We start from the raw sequence: 18,802 nt of genomic DNA on the forward strand, positions 1-18,802 counted from the left end.
TCACTTGGGTTGTTACCGACATCTGGTGAAAATTTCATGTCATTAGCACCTCTAGTAATATATTTACTGAGAAAATTGGTGACGTGTTCAATACTTATTTTACCCGCTGTATAGGCACCAGAATCTCAAAACAATATCAACAGCAGAATAAACTGTTTGTCAGATAAATTTTGACAATTTTTTCATGTGTTCATCCCACATACTCAGCTCTACTGCTCATCCTACAAATGCCATGTACCTTACAAATGTGGCACCATTTAAAACGGAGTAAGATTTATTACCACAAAGCATTGTTACAACAAATAAATCATCTGCTAATTTACTTACTTTTTGAGCCAAGTGTTTACATCAGAATCAGAATTGCTTTATTCTCATTCACACACAAAATAAGAGATGCAATGCAGAATGAAATTTGCAGTTTAGATCATCCGTTCAAAGGACACACATACCATGGTAGAACGAATGAACAGGTCTTGCACAACATGGTTGTGTACCTTTTGCAGCTTAGAAAAACAACAGGAGAGGTGAGTTTAAAAAGATGCTCTGTTCCTATGCTTACTCAACACAGAATCATGTGCACAAAAAAACAACTTGCGAGAGCAAGGGGGCTGGGGATCAAACACATGGTGCGGGGGCGGGATTCAGTGGAGCTGGTGACGTTTTAGGTTAATACTCAGTGCTGGAAGCAATCCAAGACCAGGACCCGCCAGAGTCCAGAGACAAATCTTATACTCCTAAGCTCAGTTACAGAGTTCAGGGTTTTTATTATTTTAGGCCCTTTATCCGTTACCACAGCCTTCAGACTGATCCATATGGATGATACGGGGATAGGAGTGGGGAATGAAGCCTTTGTTGACATATCAACCAGGGAAGTTTTGATAACTGTTGTTGTGGAAATACTTATTAAAAGACAGAAACATGTGAATAAAAAAAAAAGATGCACTTTGTGGAGTGGTCGTCGTGATGATTTATTAAGATTTGCAATTGCAAAAATGGTCACAGTGTGAACAGGTCTCAGCAAGGATCTGGTCATGGTGCAAATGGACAACAAAGTTTTTAGGAAGTCAGTTTTACATAACAGGCAGAGCAATGAACAACCAATGAGAAAACAAGTTTCACAGTAACTTTGAGAAGGACATGGAAAAGACCGTGGTGCCTCAGAATCATAAGGATAGATAATGACATCGTAGCAGTTATCAAAAAGATACAAATAAAATGTCAAGACATTTTGAACTTAATAATCTGCAGAGAGGTATAATTATTTTCCAGGACAACTGCCAACCAAGGCCAGCTGCTGGGATCCGAAAGATAAACACAAATGTTTTGGGACAAGTGGCCTCAAATTTTTTGCTGCTTTACAGTCTTAACTGCATCTCTGAAGAGGCGAAAAAAATGCTGACTGCTCTGAATTTCACCATCTCCTCGCCTCTTCTGTCTGAAACTTCACCCAGGTGTAATCCTACATCTCATGTGCACACTGCTGAGCTGTGATTCTCGTCAGAATCACATCCAGTTTGCGACTGATTTCTCCCAGCTTCAGAATCTGTGCGTTACCAGTATGGGAGATTCCATCCATGTTTCCTGACAGCCTCTCACAGGCCCGGACTGCTGTCAGGATTGCTTTCATTTTCTGATAAACCAGATATCCGCCTCCGCCGATCAGCAGAAATTCAGTTATCATAAATCCAAATATGTACAAATCTTCCACGTCTTCAATGGAAAGCGGCGCCAAACAGATCAGGTTCCAGCCCCAGAAACCAGCGACCCAACCAGCCACCACCATTCCACTGGGACAGCTGCACTCCCCTTATTCCAATCTCAGTGTGGAAAAAATAGTGTTGATTGTGTTCAGAGACCAGTTGATCAAATCCATAATTCCTTTTGTTTTCGGACGATGTCAGTCTGTTTGAGAAGGGTCAAATCATTGGTTAACCAGAATAAGAGGTTTTAGTTTGTTAAGCAGCATAAAGATTGGACTCTGAAGCAATGGAAGAAGGTCATGTGGTCTGATGAGTCCAGACTGACCCTGTTCCAGAGTGACGGGTGCATCAGGGTAGGAAGAGAGGCAGGTGAAGTGATGCTGTACAGCCTGTGGAGGCAGTGCTGCTGTAGGTGGTCAGGTCCAGGTTCAGCAACAGTTTGTGCTCAAAGAATGAAGTCAACTGACCTGAATATACTGAATGACCAGGTTATTCCATCAATGATTGTTTCTTCCCTGAGCCATATTCCAAGATGACAATGCCAGGATTCATGAGGCTGGAATTGTGAAAGAGTATGGAGCCAATCCATGTGTGAAAATGATGTCTCATTCTCCCTGAACCAGAGTCCACTGAGAATCTTTGGGATGTGCTGGAGAAGGTCAGACTCTACCATCATCAATGAAAGATCTTGGTGAAACATTAAAACAACACTGGATGAAATAAATCTTGTGACACTATGGAAGCTTATCCAAACAATGACTCAGAGAACGTGTGCCATAATCAAAGCTAAAGGTGGTTCAGTTAAATATTAGAGTGACCTTTTTTTAATTTGGTGACAACTTTTTTTCTTTGTTTAGGCAGTTTAAATCTGTATATCAGAAGGTGGTTCTCTACCTGCAGTATTTGTAAAATAATCCAAATATGACAAGAACAGAACAAATCTCCTGAGGTTTTGTTCTGGTTCTGGAGGCACTTCTGGTGGCAAAAAATATTTTTCTTAAGAATATTGTTCAATCTTGTTTTGTTTCATGAAATAAGTGTCTAAATACACTGTTATTCCAAACAACTAGACACACGGTTACATTACAGACAGAAATATAAAGATTTACCTATGTTAATTTCTAAACCAGATCCATTACTGAACATCTTTACAAGAAACGGCTCAGTTACCCAAATAACGATGAAATGTTCCCTTTTTCAGGAATGAAACCCTTTCTGCTGTTCGTCAGCTGTTACTGGTGACATCATCAAAGAAATGAAGAAATTTAAGCAAATTCACAAAACAGACATCCTTGTACTTTGTATTGAATTCAGTTCATTTCCTGGTAATTTAGCCTAACCCTGACCCGCCAATTCTCCCAGTGGGGACCGGGCTTTTGTCCCCGTAAGGAACAGTGAGTCTCCGTCAGGCTGTGTGTACTGGGAAAATGGTCAAAAATTGTCCCCACCAAGCAGCAAAATAATGGGCACATGCACACGCAGCATTTAGGCTATCCTAATTAACTCCAATTAGAAATGCAAATAAGAAATCTCATCTTTGATTAAGCAGCAGTCGGCTCCTTGTTGGTTTACAAAGTCCTCCTGTAACACAGCCCAGCTGAGGGGGGAGGGGACAGAAGAACAAGAAAGTATTGGGACACTGAAAATGCTGTAATTAATGTAGAAATTCTGCATGTGAGATATTTCTAATTAGTTCCCCCTCCCCCACTTCTGCTCTTCAGGACTCCCCCCCACCCCACCCTCCGTTCCACAGATGCAGAGGAATTACTGACTAATTACACAGAAGTGGGTGATGGGATTAATCTAGCCTCACAAATGAACATATGAGCTAATTAGCATATGATGGAACTAAAGAGTAATAAATTGGGGGAATTAAAAGGGGCGGGGCTGTCTCATTACACCTGAGGAAAAAGGTCTCCAGGAGGAGAAGGCATTGTTTCAGTCCCAGACAAAAAGAAGAGGAGAAAGATCATTTTAGTTTCACAAAAGGAAAACAATCGAAGAGTTTCATTTAATCAGTGGTTCCCAACCTTTTTAGACTTGTGTACACCCTGAGCCATTTTGCCATGCCACCAGTACCCCTTCAGTCAAATATAATGAGGATTCTCCAAAACTAGAATGTACAGCAGCTAAATGAAACCCCCATAGAATGTTTAATTCTCAGGCATTTTATTTTTTTCAACTCAAATTAAATATAAAGATAAAACATTGCCTTGAAAGTGAAGACGTAATTAAATAAATAAACCAAGTAATGGCAGGTGCAGAAAACAGCAGCGTCCAAAATACATTGTATTGTCCAAACATCAGAAACTCACCCAAAAGAGCAAATTCCATGAGATTCCACGTTTTATACTGGATTTCATTTTGTGTTAATTCCGTGATTCTGTCTGCAATTTCAGCATTGCGAAAATCATAGGGCCCTACAAATGTCAGTCCTGTTTTTATTTTCATTTTTTACACACCTGGGAAATTTTTCCATGTACCCCCTGTAATATGCTCGCATACCCCAAGGGGTACACGTACCCCTGGTTGGGAGTCACTGATTTAGATGATCTGGTGGAGCGTAAAACCAGTGGATCTGATAGATCTGGTTCAGATGTGCACTTGGTAAGATTCTTGAAATAAGAAAAAATTGAGCCAAATTAAGAATTCAATTCAATCCAGTTTATTTATATAGCGCCAAGTCCCAACATACGTTGTCTCAGGGCACTGTACATAAAAAAAAAAAACGATCTAAAGAAGAAACCAGCAGATTGTGTTGAATCACTTCATCACAGTCTCCCATCCTGAGCAAACGGTGGAGAGGAAAAACTCCCCGCTGATCAGGAAGAAACCTCCAGCAGAACCAGGCTCAGGACAGGAGACCATCTGCCTCGACCGGCTGGTTGGAGGACAGGAAAGAGACACAGACAAACACAGAAGAACTGGTCCAGGACTGGTCCAGGACAGGAGACCATCTGCCTCGACCGGCTGGTTGGAGGACAGGAAAGAGACACAGACAAACACAGAAGAACTGGTCCAGGTGTATTTTCCTCTGGAAAAGAGACAAAGAAAAAACATGTTACTGATAGAAATAATTACAATAAACATGCAGAGAAAAGAGACTAAAGACAACAGCAGAGTGAGGAAATGTGCTCAGTTTGTGCTCCAGCAGTCTAAGTCTACAGCAGCAGAAATGAAGAATAATTCAGAAAACCTAGTTCTAACTATAGGATTTATCAAAAAGAAAAGTCTTCAGTCTAATCTTAAAAGTAGACAGAGTGTCAGCCTCACGGACAGAAACTGGAAGTTGATTCCACAAGAGAGGAGCTTGATAACTGAAAGCTCTGCCTCCCATTCTACCTTTAGAAACTCCAGGAACCACAAGTAAACCTGCAGTCTGAGAGCGAAGTGCTCTGTTAGGAAAGTATGGAACAATAAGATCTTTAATATATGATGGAGCTTGAATGTTCCATTAAGATGTTTCAGAATCGTTCCAAGTGAATTGTCTTATTCCATTAACTGATTTTTTCACTTAATTTGAGTCAAATTGCCAGGCGAACAAGATGAATGTTATGTGTTCTGATAAGATTATGATTCTTACACATTCTGTTCTTGAGGATCAGTGCCTCCAAATCCGAGACCATGGTCTTGAGCCAAAAAAGGTTAGGGTGTCTTCTCCAGGTCACGGAGGATGTCCTGCCCCAAGTGGAGGAGCAGAGTCTTGTTCATGAATGAGGGAAGAATGGAGCGGGAGATTGGCAGGTGCATTGGTGCTGTTTCTGCAGTGATGCGGGCGCTGTACCGGTCTGTCGAGGTGAAGCAAGAGCTGAGCCAGAAGGCAAAGCTCTTGATTTACCGGTCAGTCTACATTCCTACCCTCATCTATGGTCACATGCTTTGGGCAGTGACCGAAAGAACGAGATCACAGATACAAGCGGCTGAAATAAGTTTCCTCTGCAGGGTGTCTGAGCTCTCCCTTAGAGATAGGGTGAGAAGCTCAGTCATCCAGGAGGGACTCAGAGTAGAGCCGCTGCTCCTCCACGTCGAGAGGAGCCAGTTGAGGTGGTTCATCTGGTCAGGATGCCTCCTGGACACCTCCCTGGTGAGGTGTTCTGGGCACGTCCCACTGGGAGGAGGCCCAGAGGAAGACCCAGGACACGCTGGAGGGACTATGTCTCTCAGCTGGCCTGGGAATGTCTTGGGATTCCCCCAGAGGAGCTGGTCTAAGTGACTGTGGACAGGGAAGTCTGGGTCTCTCTGCTTAGGCTGCTGCCCCCGAGACCTGACTCTGGATAAGTGGAAGAAAATGGATGGATGGACATTCTGTTCTTGTTCAGTAAATCAGTCTCAAAACAAGATCAAAATGATTTTTTTGGCTGGATATAAGATTTTAAAACTCGGTTAGATTAATATTTTTTGCAGTGAACAGGGGTGCCCAAACATTTTCCCCAAAAGGGCCAAAATGAAAATCAATCTAGGGCTGCGGGCCAAATGCAGTAATAAAATATTTGAAATACAAATACTTTTTAAGTAAAGTCCTTTATTTTCCACAATTAAACCTGCAGCCAGTCTAGTGGCCCGCTTTTGTTTTAGTGTGCGCAGTTGGAGAAAGTCTGCCATRCGTTCAAGTAGCAAAGGCTCACAGGACATTAATGTCCCATGAGTCTTTTCTACTTAGATAAAGTCAGCACCATGAGTGAAGACTATCTGCACTACAGCCCCTTATAGTCATTGGGCCAATAGATGAAATGACTAAGTGGAAATCCTGTGTTTTTACATAGGACAACAGGTTACAGCCTAGTAAATGTGCCAACTGCTGGTGGGCAAAATCAAATGGCTTGGCGGGCCAAATTTGGCCCGCGGGCCCCACTTCGGGCTCCTCTGTGTCAGAATCTGTTCATGCTTGAAACAAAGTAAATTTGATAAAAATGACACAACATTCTACAAAAACTAGGCTGAAATTTGCCAAAAGGCATATAAAGAAGCCACAATGTTTCAGAGAAAACCTCCTTCAGACAGATGAAATAGAACTGGAGCGTTTTGGCAACAAATCACATCAACTCTGTTAACAGACCCTACACTGAAACATGGTTCTGTTCATGCTGCTTCTGGGACAGAGGGTCTGAATCTGGACATGGAGAATCTCAAGACTATCAAGGCACTGGAGAGAAACGTGCTGCCTCGTGTTAGAAAGCTTCATCTGAGTTGAAGCTCACAGGACAATTACACAACTATAAACAGCCTAGAATGGATCAGAACCAAATGCTGGACTGTTTTAAAGTGGACACACTGAGTCATAATCTATGTCCTGTTGAACATCTGTGGAAGGGACACCCAGACCTGAGACACCTGGAGCAGTTTGATGAGGAGTGGACCAGAACTCCTGTGGACAGGAGGACATATGGACAGTGATTAATTTAACGGTTCTAGAAGCAAATATAAGGTTCAGGTATCATCCTTATTGTCAAATCCAGTTTAATTATTTGACATATTTTTATTAGTTGATTTTTAATAATATTTTTGATTTTTTATTAATTTAGTCATTAGTTTTTTTAGTGAGCATTGTGTATTTTTATTTAAAAAAACAAAAGTAAAATAGTTAGAGCATGTTTAAATCCCCACAGCATTCTTTTTTTCTCTCCTCACATTCATTAAATTATAGTTGGGATGAGTGTTTGACAAAAACACTGTCGTTTCTCATCATGATATGATTTTAATCTAAACTTCTGGTATCAAAGGCAGCAGGAGATCTGCTGTTAGGATCAACTCCAGTTTGTTTGATTTCATGACAGAAACAGGACTTGGTGTCCTCTGGTCCTCCAGTCTGCAGCCCACTGGAAACTGTTCAGTCATCTGACTGCAGGTGTGAGGAGCTGATCTGTGAGTCTCTGCTGCTCTCCTCTGGCACAACTCAGATACAGCAGCAGGAGCTTCTAACATCAGGTAAAACAGGGAGAGTTCATCAGAACATCTGGAGTCCAACAAGCCAAACGGCTCAGTTCAACAAAATGTTCAGAATCTGAAGAGCAGGTATTTTTTAAAAGCATGAATTGATAAAAATCCAGCAAAGCTGGATTCATGTTGCGCTGAGTCATGTTGGGTCTTTGCTTTTATGGTTCCATCAATTTTTTCCCACAGTAGGATCATCAAACCAAGTGTTACCACTGAAAGAACCAGAACACTTCAGAGGGTTTAAACTCTTGGTTTTATTACATCTATTCTTTGTTTTACTTCACGCGAGGAAGGAAAGCTCCACCCCCCAGGTTAGGCAAAGTTTCATGTCTGATAAATCTTCATCATTCATTCAATATAAACATAAAATCTGTTTTCTTTTACATGGACAGACTGACAGGTGCAAACACATTCTCAGCTCCTTTCTTGACTCACGGTGATCTCTTTAATAAATGACCTGATTCACTGGTTTATTCCGTAAAATGTGGGTTTTATCAAAACAACATGCAACATAAACATATAGACATGTGTAGTTTCATATAAACAGTCTGAACAGAGAGCATTTTAGACAGGGGCGGAGCTAGGCTTTTTTGCAAGGGGTGGCACATACTGTAGGTGGCAAAGGTGTTTTTATTTGAGGGGGGCATACAAATAAAGAAAAGCACTCTGGATTAAAAAAATTCAAGATGGTAACCACAGCTAATTCCAAATGGTTTTTATTAATCTGTTTTAAGATATGTTGAGCTGAATTTTTTTGGGGTCATAACTAAGAATGATCTAAAAAACATACTGAATGCTTAATGCTAGTCACAACTAATAATTCAGCCATTTTTAGACACACAAAACTGAAGAATAGTGTAGAAGTAGACTAAAACAATCTTTATCTAATTGGGTGGTGTCCAAGTTCGGTCCTCAAGGGCCAGTGTCCTGCATGCTTCAGGAGCTGCCCTGGTTCAACACAGCTGAACCTAAGGAGTGCTTAGTGGGCCTCTGCAGACCTTGATGGCATACTGAGGAGACCTACAAATTAAGGAGTCCTTAGGTTCGGCTGTGTTGAACCAGGGCAGATCCTAACATGCAGGACACCGGCCCTTGAGGACTGACTTTGGACACCTCTGATCTAATTATAAATGCTGATCAAAAAATTCAAGATGGCCACCAAAGCTAATTTTAAAAGGCTAAGACTTATTATGACCCCCACACGCAAGGCGTAGGCCAAAGCGGGAGTCATATTGTTTTCGTACGGTTAATTATTTTTCCCAGTGATTTTTGGTCAACTGTAGCACAAAAACGGCTGCACCGATCAACATGACATTTGGCAGGGATGTAGATGAGTCTGACCCACACTGCACCAGCCAACGGTTTTACGATAGACCCCATATTTGAGGAGGGGGCTCCATCCAAAGAGAGGGTGTTTGGACATGCAAAAATGCTTATAACTCAGAAACTGTTCAACATAGAAGCTTCAGATTTCTTTTGTTGTTTAGCTCTGATGAAGCTCTATCCATCAGGCCCACCAATCAGTGCCGAACTGGCAACCTTCCAGTTCCAGGACGACTCCCCTAACCACTCTGCCACAGCCGCCCTAAATTAAGCTAACCACCAACGCTAAATCTGATTTTACAAAGGGCTATAATTCAGCCACTCATAGCTAAAAAATAAATGGTACAATAGTATCAGAGAACAATCTTTAACAAAATCAAAATGCAAATACAAAATCCAAGCCCCGCTTTTCAGTTATTTGGGGGTGGCACCTGGGTCGGCCAATCCGGTGCCAGAGGTGCCACATGCCACCCCCCTTGCTCCGCCTCCGATTTTAGACTGAGCTGTTCTCAGAGATCAGCTGACTGCAGCTACTTTACATAAACAAACACGCCCACAAAGTTCTGACCAATCACAAGGCTCGATGCTTAGAGCTGTGAGGAGTTCTGGCAGGGGGTGATGCTCAGGGGCTTTCAGTCTTCATGTCAGTGCGGTTCTTCTCACTGAGTATAAATCAGGCTTTAGCTCAGATGTGGCAGCTGCAGCTGCATCCAGATGCAGTTTGAAAGGGTTGTATAGGTGAGCTTAAAATAAATTTCATGGTGCTTTTACACTGAATGACATGAAAATTTTTGTTTTGACATGTAGCTAGGTCATGGAGAGGATCATCATTCTGTGCAAACAAACTGAAGGTTCTGTTTTTTCTCAGAAAACACAAAGATCGAACAAAGCAGGGTCCAGGTTGTGGTTAGGTGGGCCTGACGTAAAGTGGGCGGGCCACCAAATTGACCACAACTTGTAAAATAAATAAAAACTGGAACAATGTTTATTGTTTATTGTTGTCCTTGTTTACAACAAACTATTCAGCTTCTGATCCACAACGCAGCACCATTACAATGTCATAAGGTTTACTTCAAAACAAATATTTTCATTTGAAAGAATCTGAAAAATATTTCAAATGATACTGAAACCATGTATCTTGATTTAAACAAATAGACATTTTAAAATCCAATATTTTTATTAATATTTTTAAATTTACACTGAACTGAGCGAAAGGTTACAACTTGTCACAAAAACTGATGTCAGTTCTTCATTTCTTTGTAGATATTGACATCAGGCTTTAAACAAATGTTTAATAAAAGTGCGAACTTATTCAGTGGACAGGATAAATATTCACAAGTTTTTTTTAACTGTTATTTTTCATTCAGTCAAAGAATTGAGTTTGTTTTGCATTATTAATGAGAGGAACTTTACATGGATAACAGCTTTCATCAGGGTTAGAAAAGCCTGTGCTGATGTATTAAATTAGCTGATTTTAACAATGCAGGTATTTGAAAACATGAAGTAATATTTTACTATTAGGTTGTTAAAAATCCTCTGTGCTTTTAAGAAAATCAAGCATGCTTTGGTCAGACCAAAAAGGTTGTTTTACAAACATCTCACAAATTAGAAGAAAAAAAGATGAATAAATTTCTGGGTATTTTTCGTACATCATCAATTCAGACTCTCAAAATTTCCACTCGGAAACCATAAAAAAAAGATTTTTCATTTGTGTCCTGAAATCAGGTCAATGAGGACATATCTCATGTTCTTACAAACAAACCAATCCAACTGGACCAACAGAACCAGCTTCAGACACACCAGGTATATAATTTATCAAAACAAACAATTGTCAGCACACAGACAATAATGTTTGAAACATCAAAAACATTTTTCAGTGAGGTTTGGTAGTCTTGATCAATTTTCTATTGTTCCTATTTTAATAAAGTGTCAAAAAATAAATTCTAGTTATTTTTCAGGTGATGCGCCCAAAGTGGGTGTGTCTATGTCATGCCACGCCCACATGAAGCCACACCTCCTGTAGTGACGTGTCAGGTTGTTGTGCTTCTATTTTGGCATGACAATCTAAAGTTTTTATTTCACATCAACTAAATCAGGAGGCTGTCAGAGAACATGGTGGGGTGAAGACTAGCTGGTGCTGGTTCTGAAGAGGTACTGGTTCTGAAGAGGTTCTGGTTCTGAAGAGGTGCTGGTTCTGAAGAAGTACTGGTTCTGAAGAGGTTCTGGTTCTGAAGAGGTGCTGGTTCTGAAGAGGTGCTGGTCCTGAAGCTTTCACCGGTCTGGGCTGATGTTAGCGTGCAGAGGCAGCATGATGAGGCTAGATGAGAGGAGGAGGGGTTAAGTCTGTCTCTCACCTCTTATTTTATAAACTTCAAACACCTGACAGATCAGGAGACAGCAGTAATTATCCTCCTGTGTTTTAAGGTAAAGGTGTATGTGTGTGTTCACGTGTGTGTGTGTGTGTGTGTGTGTGTGTGTGTGTGTGTGTGTGTGTGTGTTTTTACATCCCATAATCCACTGGACAGCTTTTAATAAAACTAGTCACTGTATGAACATCTACAACTGATTCACTTTGAGAATCGATCTAATTCAAGATTCAACATGTCTGTAACAATCAGTTTGAAAGATTTTTAAATTTTTATAAAAACTGACTTAAAATTCAGTGCCTTAGTAACAGAGTCATGGACAACTCATACTTTAAACTCTCTAGATCATGTTGTGAGTTACTCAGATATACATTTATTTTATTGATTGTAATCCATTTATCTTTACTTTAAACTGTATGAGAATCAACAAGTCTCTATTTAGTTTTAGTGTTTGTTTCTATACGTACTTCCTTGTTTACTATGACATCATATCCAGGGTGTGACCAAGTTTTCTAAAAACGTTGTAAGAACGTGATCCAGGGCTTTTTATTCCTTGGTCACCTAACTGAGGGGAATGGACCAGATCTGAGGTATGGGAGGTCACTTTGCACGTCTATCAATAAATATTTGAGTTTCCGATCACATTTGAACATTTTTTTATCAGCTGGTGACCCCGACGTGATGAGCTTCAGTGACGAGAAGAATCTGATACCCATGCATGCGACTGCAGCCTGCTCTTTGGTTTTCGGTTGTGGGAAGATGGAAGGTGGGCAGGTAAATTAGAGTCAAAAGGATTGTCTGTCTGTCTTAGGAGAGCCTTCGGTCATTAAATTTGTCAGTAGGGACAGGTTGTTCACAGGGTTTAGTTTTTTTTGACACAGTGCAGTATGAATGTGAACCACATCGGCAGAAAATGTAAACAATTCTTGCAATTTTGTTTCCCATTCAAACCAAGTCTACTGGACTATCTGGTGTGAATATGACCTTACGCTACTTTAATCTATTAGCTACTGACTTCCTGATTTTTATTTTTAGTCACAGTTTTGCTAAATATGAATCTTTTTAGCCCCATTCTTGCTAAGTTGTGTTTTTAGCTATGCTTTTGTTATTCTAGCTCTTAGCCATAACTTTTAGCCACAGTTTTGCTATTTTAGCTTTTACCTACATTTAACCTTTAGCTATGATTTATTAAAGTTACTGTATGTTCTTAGCTCAGTTTTTGCTAATTAGATCTTTTAGCTGTTGTACACTTTGCTAAATTTTAGGTTTAAGCTATTGTGCTTATTTCAGCTTTTGTTTTGCTAGTTTTGGCTTTAAAAATTGTAGGGGTCACCTCGACTGAAGAAACAAGATTTTCTGCCTCTAAGCAGGCCTCGGACAGCCTGACAAGAGGACAGGAACTCTGTTACAAACTGAACTCTATTTAGGCCATGACAGGTCATTCTAACCGTGGAAGAGAACCACTCTGTTCTCTTAATCAGATAATGGACAGAACAATCTCCTCTGTTTGTGATTCATTTGTCGTTTAACTAAGAATGTTTATGCATTTGTTAAATCATGATAATGACTGTCACAAGAAAAGTGGAACAACTCCTTTTCTCTTATCGTGCCTTAAAGATTTATAATGGTATAAAAAATCACAGAGAATCTGATTACAATGTTTTCATTGTGTTTTCATGCAAATCACTGTTTTATTTTACTGTGAACACAGTAATATAATTATGGATTTTTCCTGAGAAAATCTTTCATTTATCTGGACTAACAGAAGGTTCAGAGCTGATTATAAACAGAAATGTTTCAGTTAATCATCATAAATGTTTTGCAGTGATTTCTTTTAGAGTCTATCAGAAGGAAGCTAAAGAGGTTATCATGATGTTTGTTGTACAACCACAGAATTGAACCTTGACTGGCGCCTGGCAAATCTTTATCTTTCTTTCTCTGACTCATTTCTAAGCCTGAGGGCGGAATCAAAGTTCTTCCATTTGTTATAGGAAACTGACCACCCACAATCAAGTTGTAACTCATGATTTGTTTAATTTGTGTCAATAAATGATTGCATAGTCATTATGAATCAAATTGAACTCATCTGAGTGTTCCACTTATTGTGTCATTTTCATTTCGCACAGTCAAGATATTAACGAAGAGTGAGAAACCCTTGGTAAAAATTTTCCTCATAACCTTGTGTATGAGAGATGTGGGAGAAGCTTATTTCATCCTAAGCTAGTCCCCTACAAAATTAATTCTTCAATAAATTACAATAAAGTAGTTCAGCTCTCAGCATTCAGACTGTCATCTGTCTACAACTACCAGGACAGTGCTCAGTATCATTCACATGTTTGTAGCCGTTGGACCCAGGTCTCCTCAGAGTCCAGTTACCTGGCTGGGTGGTTTCTGGGAGGTCTGCTGCTGGCCCTCTGGCCTCTTCTCTGAGGAACCAGATGATGAAGTCCGGACTTTAGTTTGGTTTTGGTGAGCAGAGGGGCTTGTGGTGCTGCTGGAGCTCTGTCAAACAGATCCAAACACAGAGTTAAGGCTGGGTCCATCTAACTGAAGTTAAACCCCTGCCTCTGCTGTCAGGTCAACTTGAAGTTATCACCCACCACTTAGAGACCAAGATGAAGGAAAGTGTGTGACAAAATCAGGTTTATTAAAAAGTCAATCATTTGCAGCTTTACATCAGATTCAAGATGGCTGCCATAGTCAACTGACCATCAAAACCAGAAAATGTCTATAACTTGTTTAACTTTACAGGCACTGAACTAAAATAACACTTAGAGCACAACACATTGTTCGTGTAAACCCTGTCTGTCTGTCAGTTTTAATTAAACGTTAAGAAAGTTGAGTGAGTTTCTAAACATTAGGCCACACTGGAGCACAGCATAGGATAACATGTCAGTAAGATATAAACCACTTCCCAGAGGTAATTTTTATGCAACCTCATATGTACCTGTAAGTACCCCATAAGTATATTTAGTTACCCTGTAAATACAATGTAAGTACCCTTATATAAGTACCCTGTAAGTATCTTGTGCATAGCCTAGTATCTTATAATTGCATTTGAAGTATCCTGTATGAAGCCCTCTAAATAGTCTGTCATTATCCTGCAAGTACTCAATTTGTATCATTATAAGTACCCTGTAAATGCTCTATAAGTAGCATGTAAGTACCCCATTCATACACCGTAAGTACCTTTAATTATCTTGTAAGTGTAAAATAATGGCCCCACGTTGGGCGCCATTATTTTATGTTAATTTATTTTCAAAAGTTTTTAAATATCGTACTAATTAGTATCATTAATATAGTACAAAACACTAATGTTTATTTCTTTTTAGAAATGAGGATGGAGATTTTTTATTATTTACTTTAATAAAGTGAGGGACAACTCGGGCCGTCACAAGTGTATCATGTAAGTCTTCTGCAAATTCCATGTTTGTCACTATTTTACATGAGAGCATGTTGAGTCTCCATCGTAAAAGCCTTAAAAACCAGATTATGAATAACAATAATATATTAGGTCACATGGCTCAGTATAAACCTGAAGTGTTGCAGTAAAATGGTTCTGATAACATCTATGTTTACAACTGATTCGTTTTTGGAGTCAGTCCAATTTAAAGGTACTGAGCTTAATCTATTTTTGTTTCAGAGCAATGTGCAGTACTTCAAAAAATATTTTTTCTTAAATAAAGTATGTAAAAGTATTCTAACAACCCTAAAAAACAACATTTTGTGGTAATGAAGGAGTATAAATACATTTTGTAACTAAACTAAAAGCATTCCCTTCATCTTGATGCATTCTTAAGCCCAGAGAAAAACTGAAGTGAGAGAAAGATGAAAACAAAACCAGGTTCTGAAGCGTACCCAGCACCATCCACCCCGAGCTGCTCCTTAGAAAACCCAAGCCATGAAAGAAACATGAAAGTGAAGAGAGAGTTAAAAAGTCAGAGTTCAAACCCACACCTGCCCTACACCACTGCAGGAAGCTCTGACCCATCAGACCTGTTTCCTGGACCCGGTTCTTCCAGAGTGATGTGGAGACGGAGCTTTGGCTCTTTTAGTCTGAGGTGGATTCTGGTTCCTGAAGGTCTGAGTGGCTGATCTTTTGGATGAGCTTCTTTCCCTTTTGTGTTTGTCTTTAGCTGGAGCTCCAACTGAAGGGTCCTGAGAGGAATTCTGATGGTCAGACGGTGATAAGACGATAGAGGTGGGGTTTGGGGGGCTTGTTATAGCATCCATACTGATTTCTAACTGCTTGATGGACTCTTCTAAGCTGTTGATGGACTGAAATGTCCCCTTGCACAGAGCTTCAACGTGGGCATTGGATTTTGAAAGCCTTGTATTGGCTGAGGCATCTTTGTCAGGGCTGAGCTCGGAGCTCTTGGATTCTTTAGTTTGCTTCTCAGTCTCCATGATGGGTCTGCAGTCGGACACCATCTTCTTCTCTGCCACGGCAGGTTCTGGAGTCTTCTTCGCAATTTTGTTTGTTCCTGGTCGAAAAGCCTGGCTAAGTGCAGCCAGTTTGTTTTTGGGAAACTTGAATTTGAATATACTTTTAGCTTCCATCTTCACGAGTGTCTGATCCTGGATTTGGTTTTCAGAGTTTGAGATGTTCAGTACCGAGGGCCGGGGTGAGTTTTGACCATTTTCTGGGCTGTCAGGAGGACCTTGCCCAGTCCTGGTGTTGGCAAAAGGAGTTTCCCTCACACCCTCTTCTTCACCGTTACATGTTGTCTCTGTTTTCTCCAAAACACGGTCCATGTCTTCCTCATACTCAACAATGCTGCTCATGTAAGTTGACTCATCGTTGTCCTCAAACCCATGGTTCTTGTGGCCGAAACACACAGGCTGACCTGTGCTGTTCACAGGTATGAAGTCATTCATGTTATCTGTCTTTTCTTTCCTGGACTTAGTCCCAGTGTTGACCTTGGAGACTCCCGAGTCAGAGTCATGAGTCGACAGAGGAGAAGTTGGATCCCTCTTGATCCAAATATCAGATCTCAGGCTGTTTTCTTCTTCGTTGCTCAGGGATTGGACCTTGGGAACCTGAACAGTTTCTTCCTGGTTCTGCTGCTTGCTGGATGAAGAAGGTAGAGGTTTTGGGGCTGTAGTAGAAGGGGACTCGTTCTGCTGAAGATCTGGTAAAGGCTCTGTATCACGGTGCTTGGCTGTGGGTTTCTTTTCTAAAGTGATCAAAACTGTTAAATTTGACTTCTCAGCTGCTTCGCTGTTGGCCGTTTGGTTTTGTGGTTCAGGACATGCTTGACTTTTACCTTTTCGTAGAGAAACAACTACTGCAACATCTGTGTTTGGTATGCGTTCAACTTTATCCTTGTTGGTTTGATCAGGAGTGTTTTTTAAAAACCCTCTTTTCTGTGAAGTCACCTCTTCTGTGTTTGTTTGAACAGACACACAAGGAGGCTCCAAGACTGATGAAGTCTGTGGAGCTCCAGGAGGACTGATCTGCTCCTCCACTACTGCTCGTATCAGTGCAGACAATGGTTTCATCACTTTCTTCTCTGTGTGTTTAAAACCTCTTGTTGACCCATCCCGGTGAAAATCTTTCAGTTTGTCAGATGAAACACTGGAGTTGTTTGTAAATGTTGCTTTGGACACTTTGGATGGAGATGTTTTTCTTTTTCCTTTTGAGTTTTGCTTAAATCCATCTGGTGGATTATTTCTATTTGACAATTCTGCAGAGGCCTAAAATAAAAAAATAAAAAAAGATTTAAACATTTTATTAAACATTACATATAACACCCCAGTTTCACTAGCAATTATTTATTTTTACCATAAACTCCAAATAATCTAGAAAAATTGCATTCCCTGTGAAAATGCTAGTGTGAATGCTTCATGTTGAAAACTTAAGCTGAAAGCTGCTGAAATCAAGCATTTAATAGGAAATGTGTTAATGTGAGCTCACTTTGAAAAGCTGAAAGAAGCAAAAATGTCTAACTTTGCAGAAAAACAGTAAAAAGAACACAAATCTAGTTGAAAACAGAAAAAAGCTAAGAGCTATAGCCGAATAAAACTGAAAACATCTACTGGATAAGAAGCATAAATAGCACTAGGTAGCAGAAAAAAGCATAAAAAGTAGAAAAAGCGGAAGAGTAGCAGAAAGAAGCAGATCTATAGTTAACCTACAGATACAGAACATTCATTATAATGATTCAGATACAAATAATTATAAAATGTTACAAAATAAAGCTTAACCATAATGCAAAGTTTAGTTAAGATAAATATTTAAACTTAAAAATCTATAATCAATTACTGTGGTTTCACAGTTAAAGTCCAAGCAGTGATTTACATCAAAGCACAATAAAACATTTTAATAACATTCTTTTTGTGTTTTCCTTTTATACATTGATAAAATTATGAATAACAGAAGATTATTCTGTTTATTATCATATTAATAAGAAGAAAATGTCTCTTTACTGCTTAAGAAAACATGTTACCACAGAGTTCTGTCTCTCTGAAGGAGGCCTTCTGTGACCAAGGTCTGACAGGTGGAACAGTTCATTCCACATCGAGGTGACCACTACAGTAGCATAAACAGCTAAAATTAGCAAAAAATAAACTAAAGATAGCAGCCACAAGTTAAAAGTAGCACCCAGATACAGAAGATGTTGTAAAACTTGTAAAACTAAAATTGTATTAAAAATGCATATAAGTACAAAAACGTGATAATTTGTAAAATGGCCAAAACAGATTAAATTTTTAGTAAAACAGCTAAAAAGTAGCATGTTTTTTTTTATTAACATAAGAAAATATACTGTACTGTCATGATCTGTGTTTTTGTCTTTATTTTCTTAGTGTTTTTCTGTTCCCATGTTTTCCTCTCCCTGCTGTTTTACCTCCAGCCCCACCTGCGCACACCTGATTCCTCTTGTGTCTCCCCAGGTGTTTCTCATTAACTCTTGATTTGTTTGCTTTATATTCTGAGTCTTGTCATTCGTGTTTGTCAGTTCATTGTGCTGTGTTCCCTCAGTCTGTGTGGTGTCTTCGTGGTTTCCCTGAGAGTTCTGTAAGTTTGAGCTGCTTCATCAGCCTTTTTGTTCCTTTAATAAACCTTTTTGTTGCACTTTGATTTTTGCCTGTGCCCTGGGTCTGTTCCTGCACCAATCCTTACAGAATGAACCGACCAAGTCCCCAGCCTGCAGGCAAGACCTTTTAGAGTTTTAAAGAAATGTTTGAGATGTTACAGCAGAACAGTGAAAATCTGGCGAAGCTGTCTGCCCTTCTCTCAGGGGACCTCCCCTTCAAGAGAAGTGGATCCTGGTTAGGTTTTTTTTTTTGCCCAACGTCCCACCCCTGTTTTTTTTCCTGCCTCAGATACAAGGAAGTGTTGATTCATGAAAAATGACAGCGAAAACTAAAAAGAAGAACTTTACGAGTTCAGAGATTRAAGTCCGTCTGTCAGAGATCCAGAAAAGAAAATCTGTCATTTTTAGCAGGTCAGCTGTGGAATAAAAAGAGCTGCTAAAA

At 39.8% G+C, this 18,802-nt stretch overlaps 1 protein-coding gene across 1 annotated transcript in view; it reads right to left on the bottom strand.

The window, feature by feature from the left end:
* Positions 1 to 10,115: 10,115 nt before the first annotated feature.
* si:ch211-207d6.2 (sickle tail protein homolog) overlaps positions 10,116 to 18,802 on the bottom strand; it is a gene marked incomplete in the record, with an annotated part of 73,176 nt that continues 64,489 nt past the window's right edge. Inside the window, 3 exon segments of the mRNA XM_014013844.1 lie at positions 10,116 to 11,274; positions 13,700 to 13,825; positions 15,320 to 17,020. Of these exon segments, the coding sequence (XP_013869298.1) occupies positions 11,248 to 11,274; positions 13,700 to 13,825; positions 15,320 to 17,020 (1,854 nt within the window).

This window comes from Austrofundulus limnaeus, unplaced genomic scaffold (assembly GCF_001266775.1).
Source record: "Austrofundulus limnaeus strain Quisiro unplaced genomic scaffold, Austrofundulus_limnaeus-1.0 Scaffold106, whole genome shotgun sequence".
Lineage (NCBI taxonomy): Eukaryota > Metazoa > Chordata > Actinopteri > Cyprinodontiformes > Rivulidae > Austrofundulus > Austrofundulus limnaeus.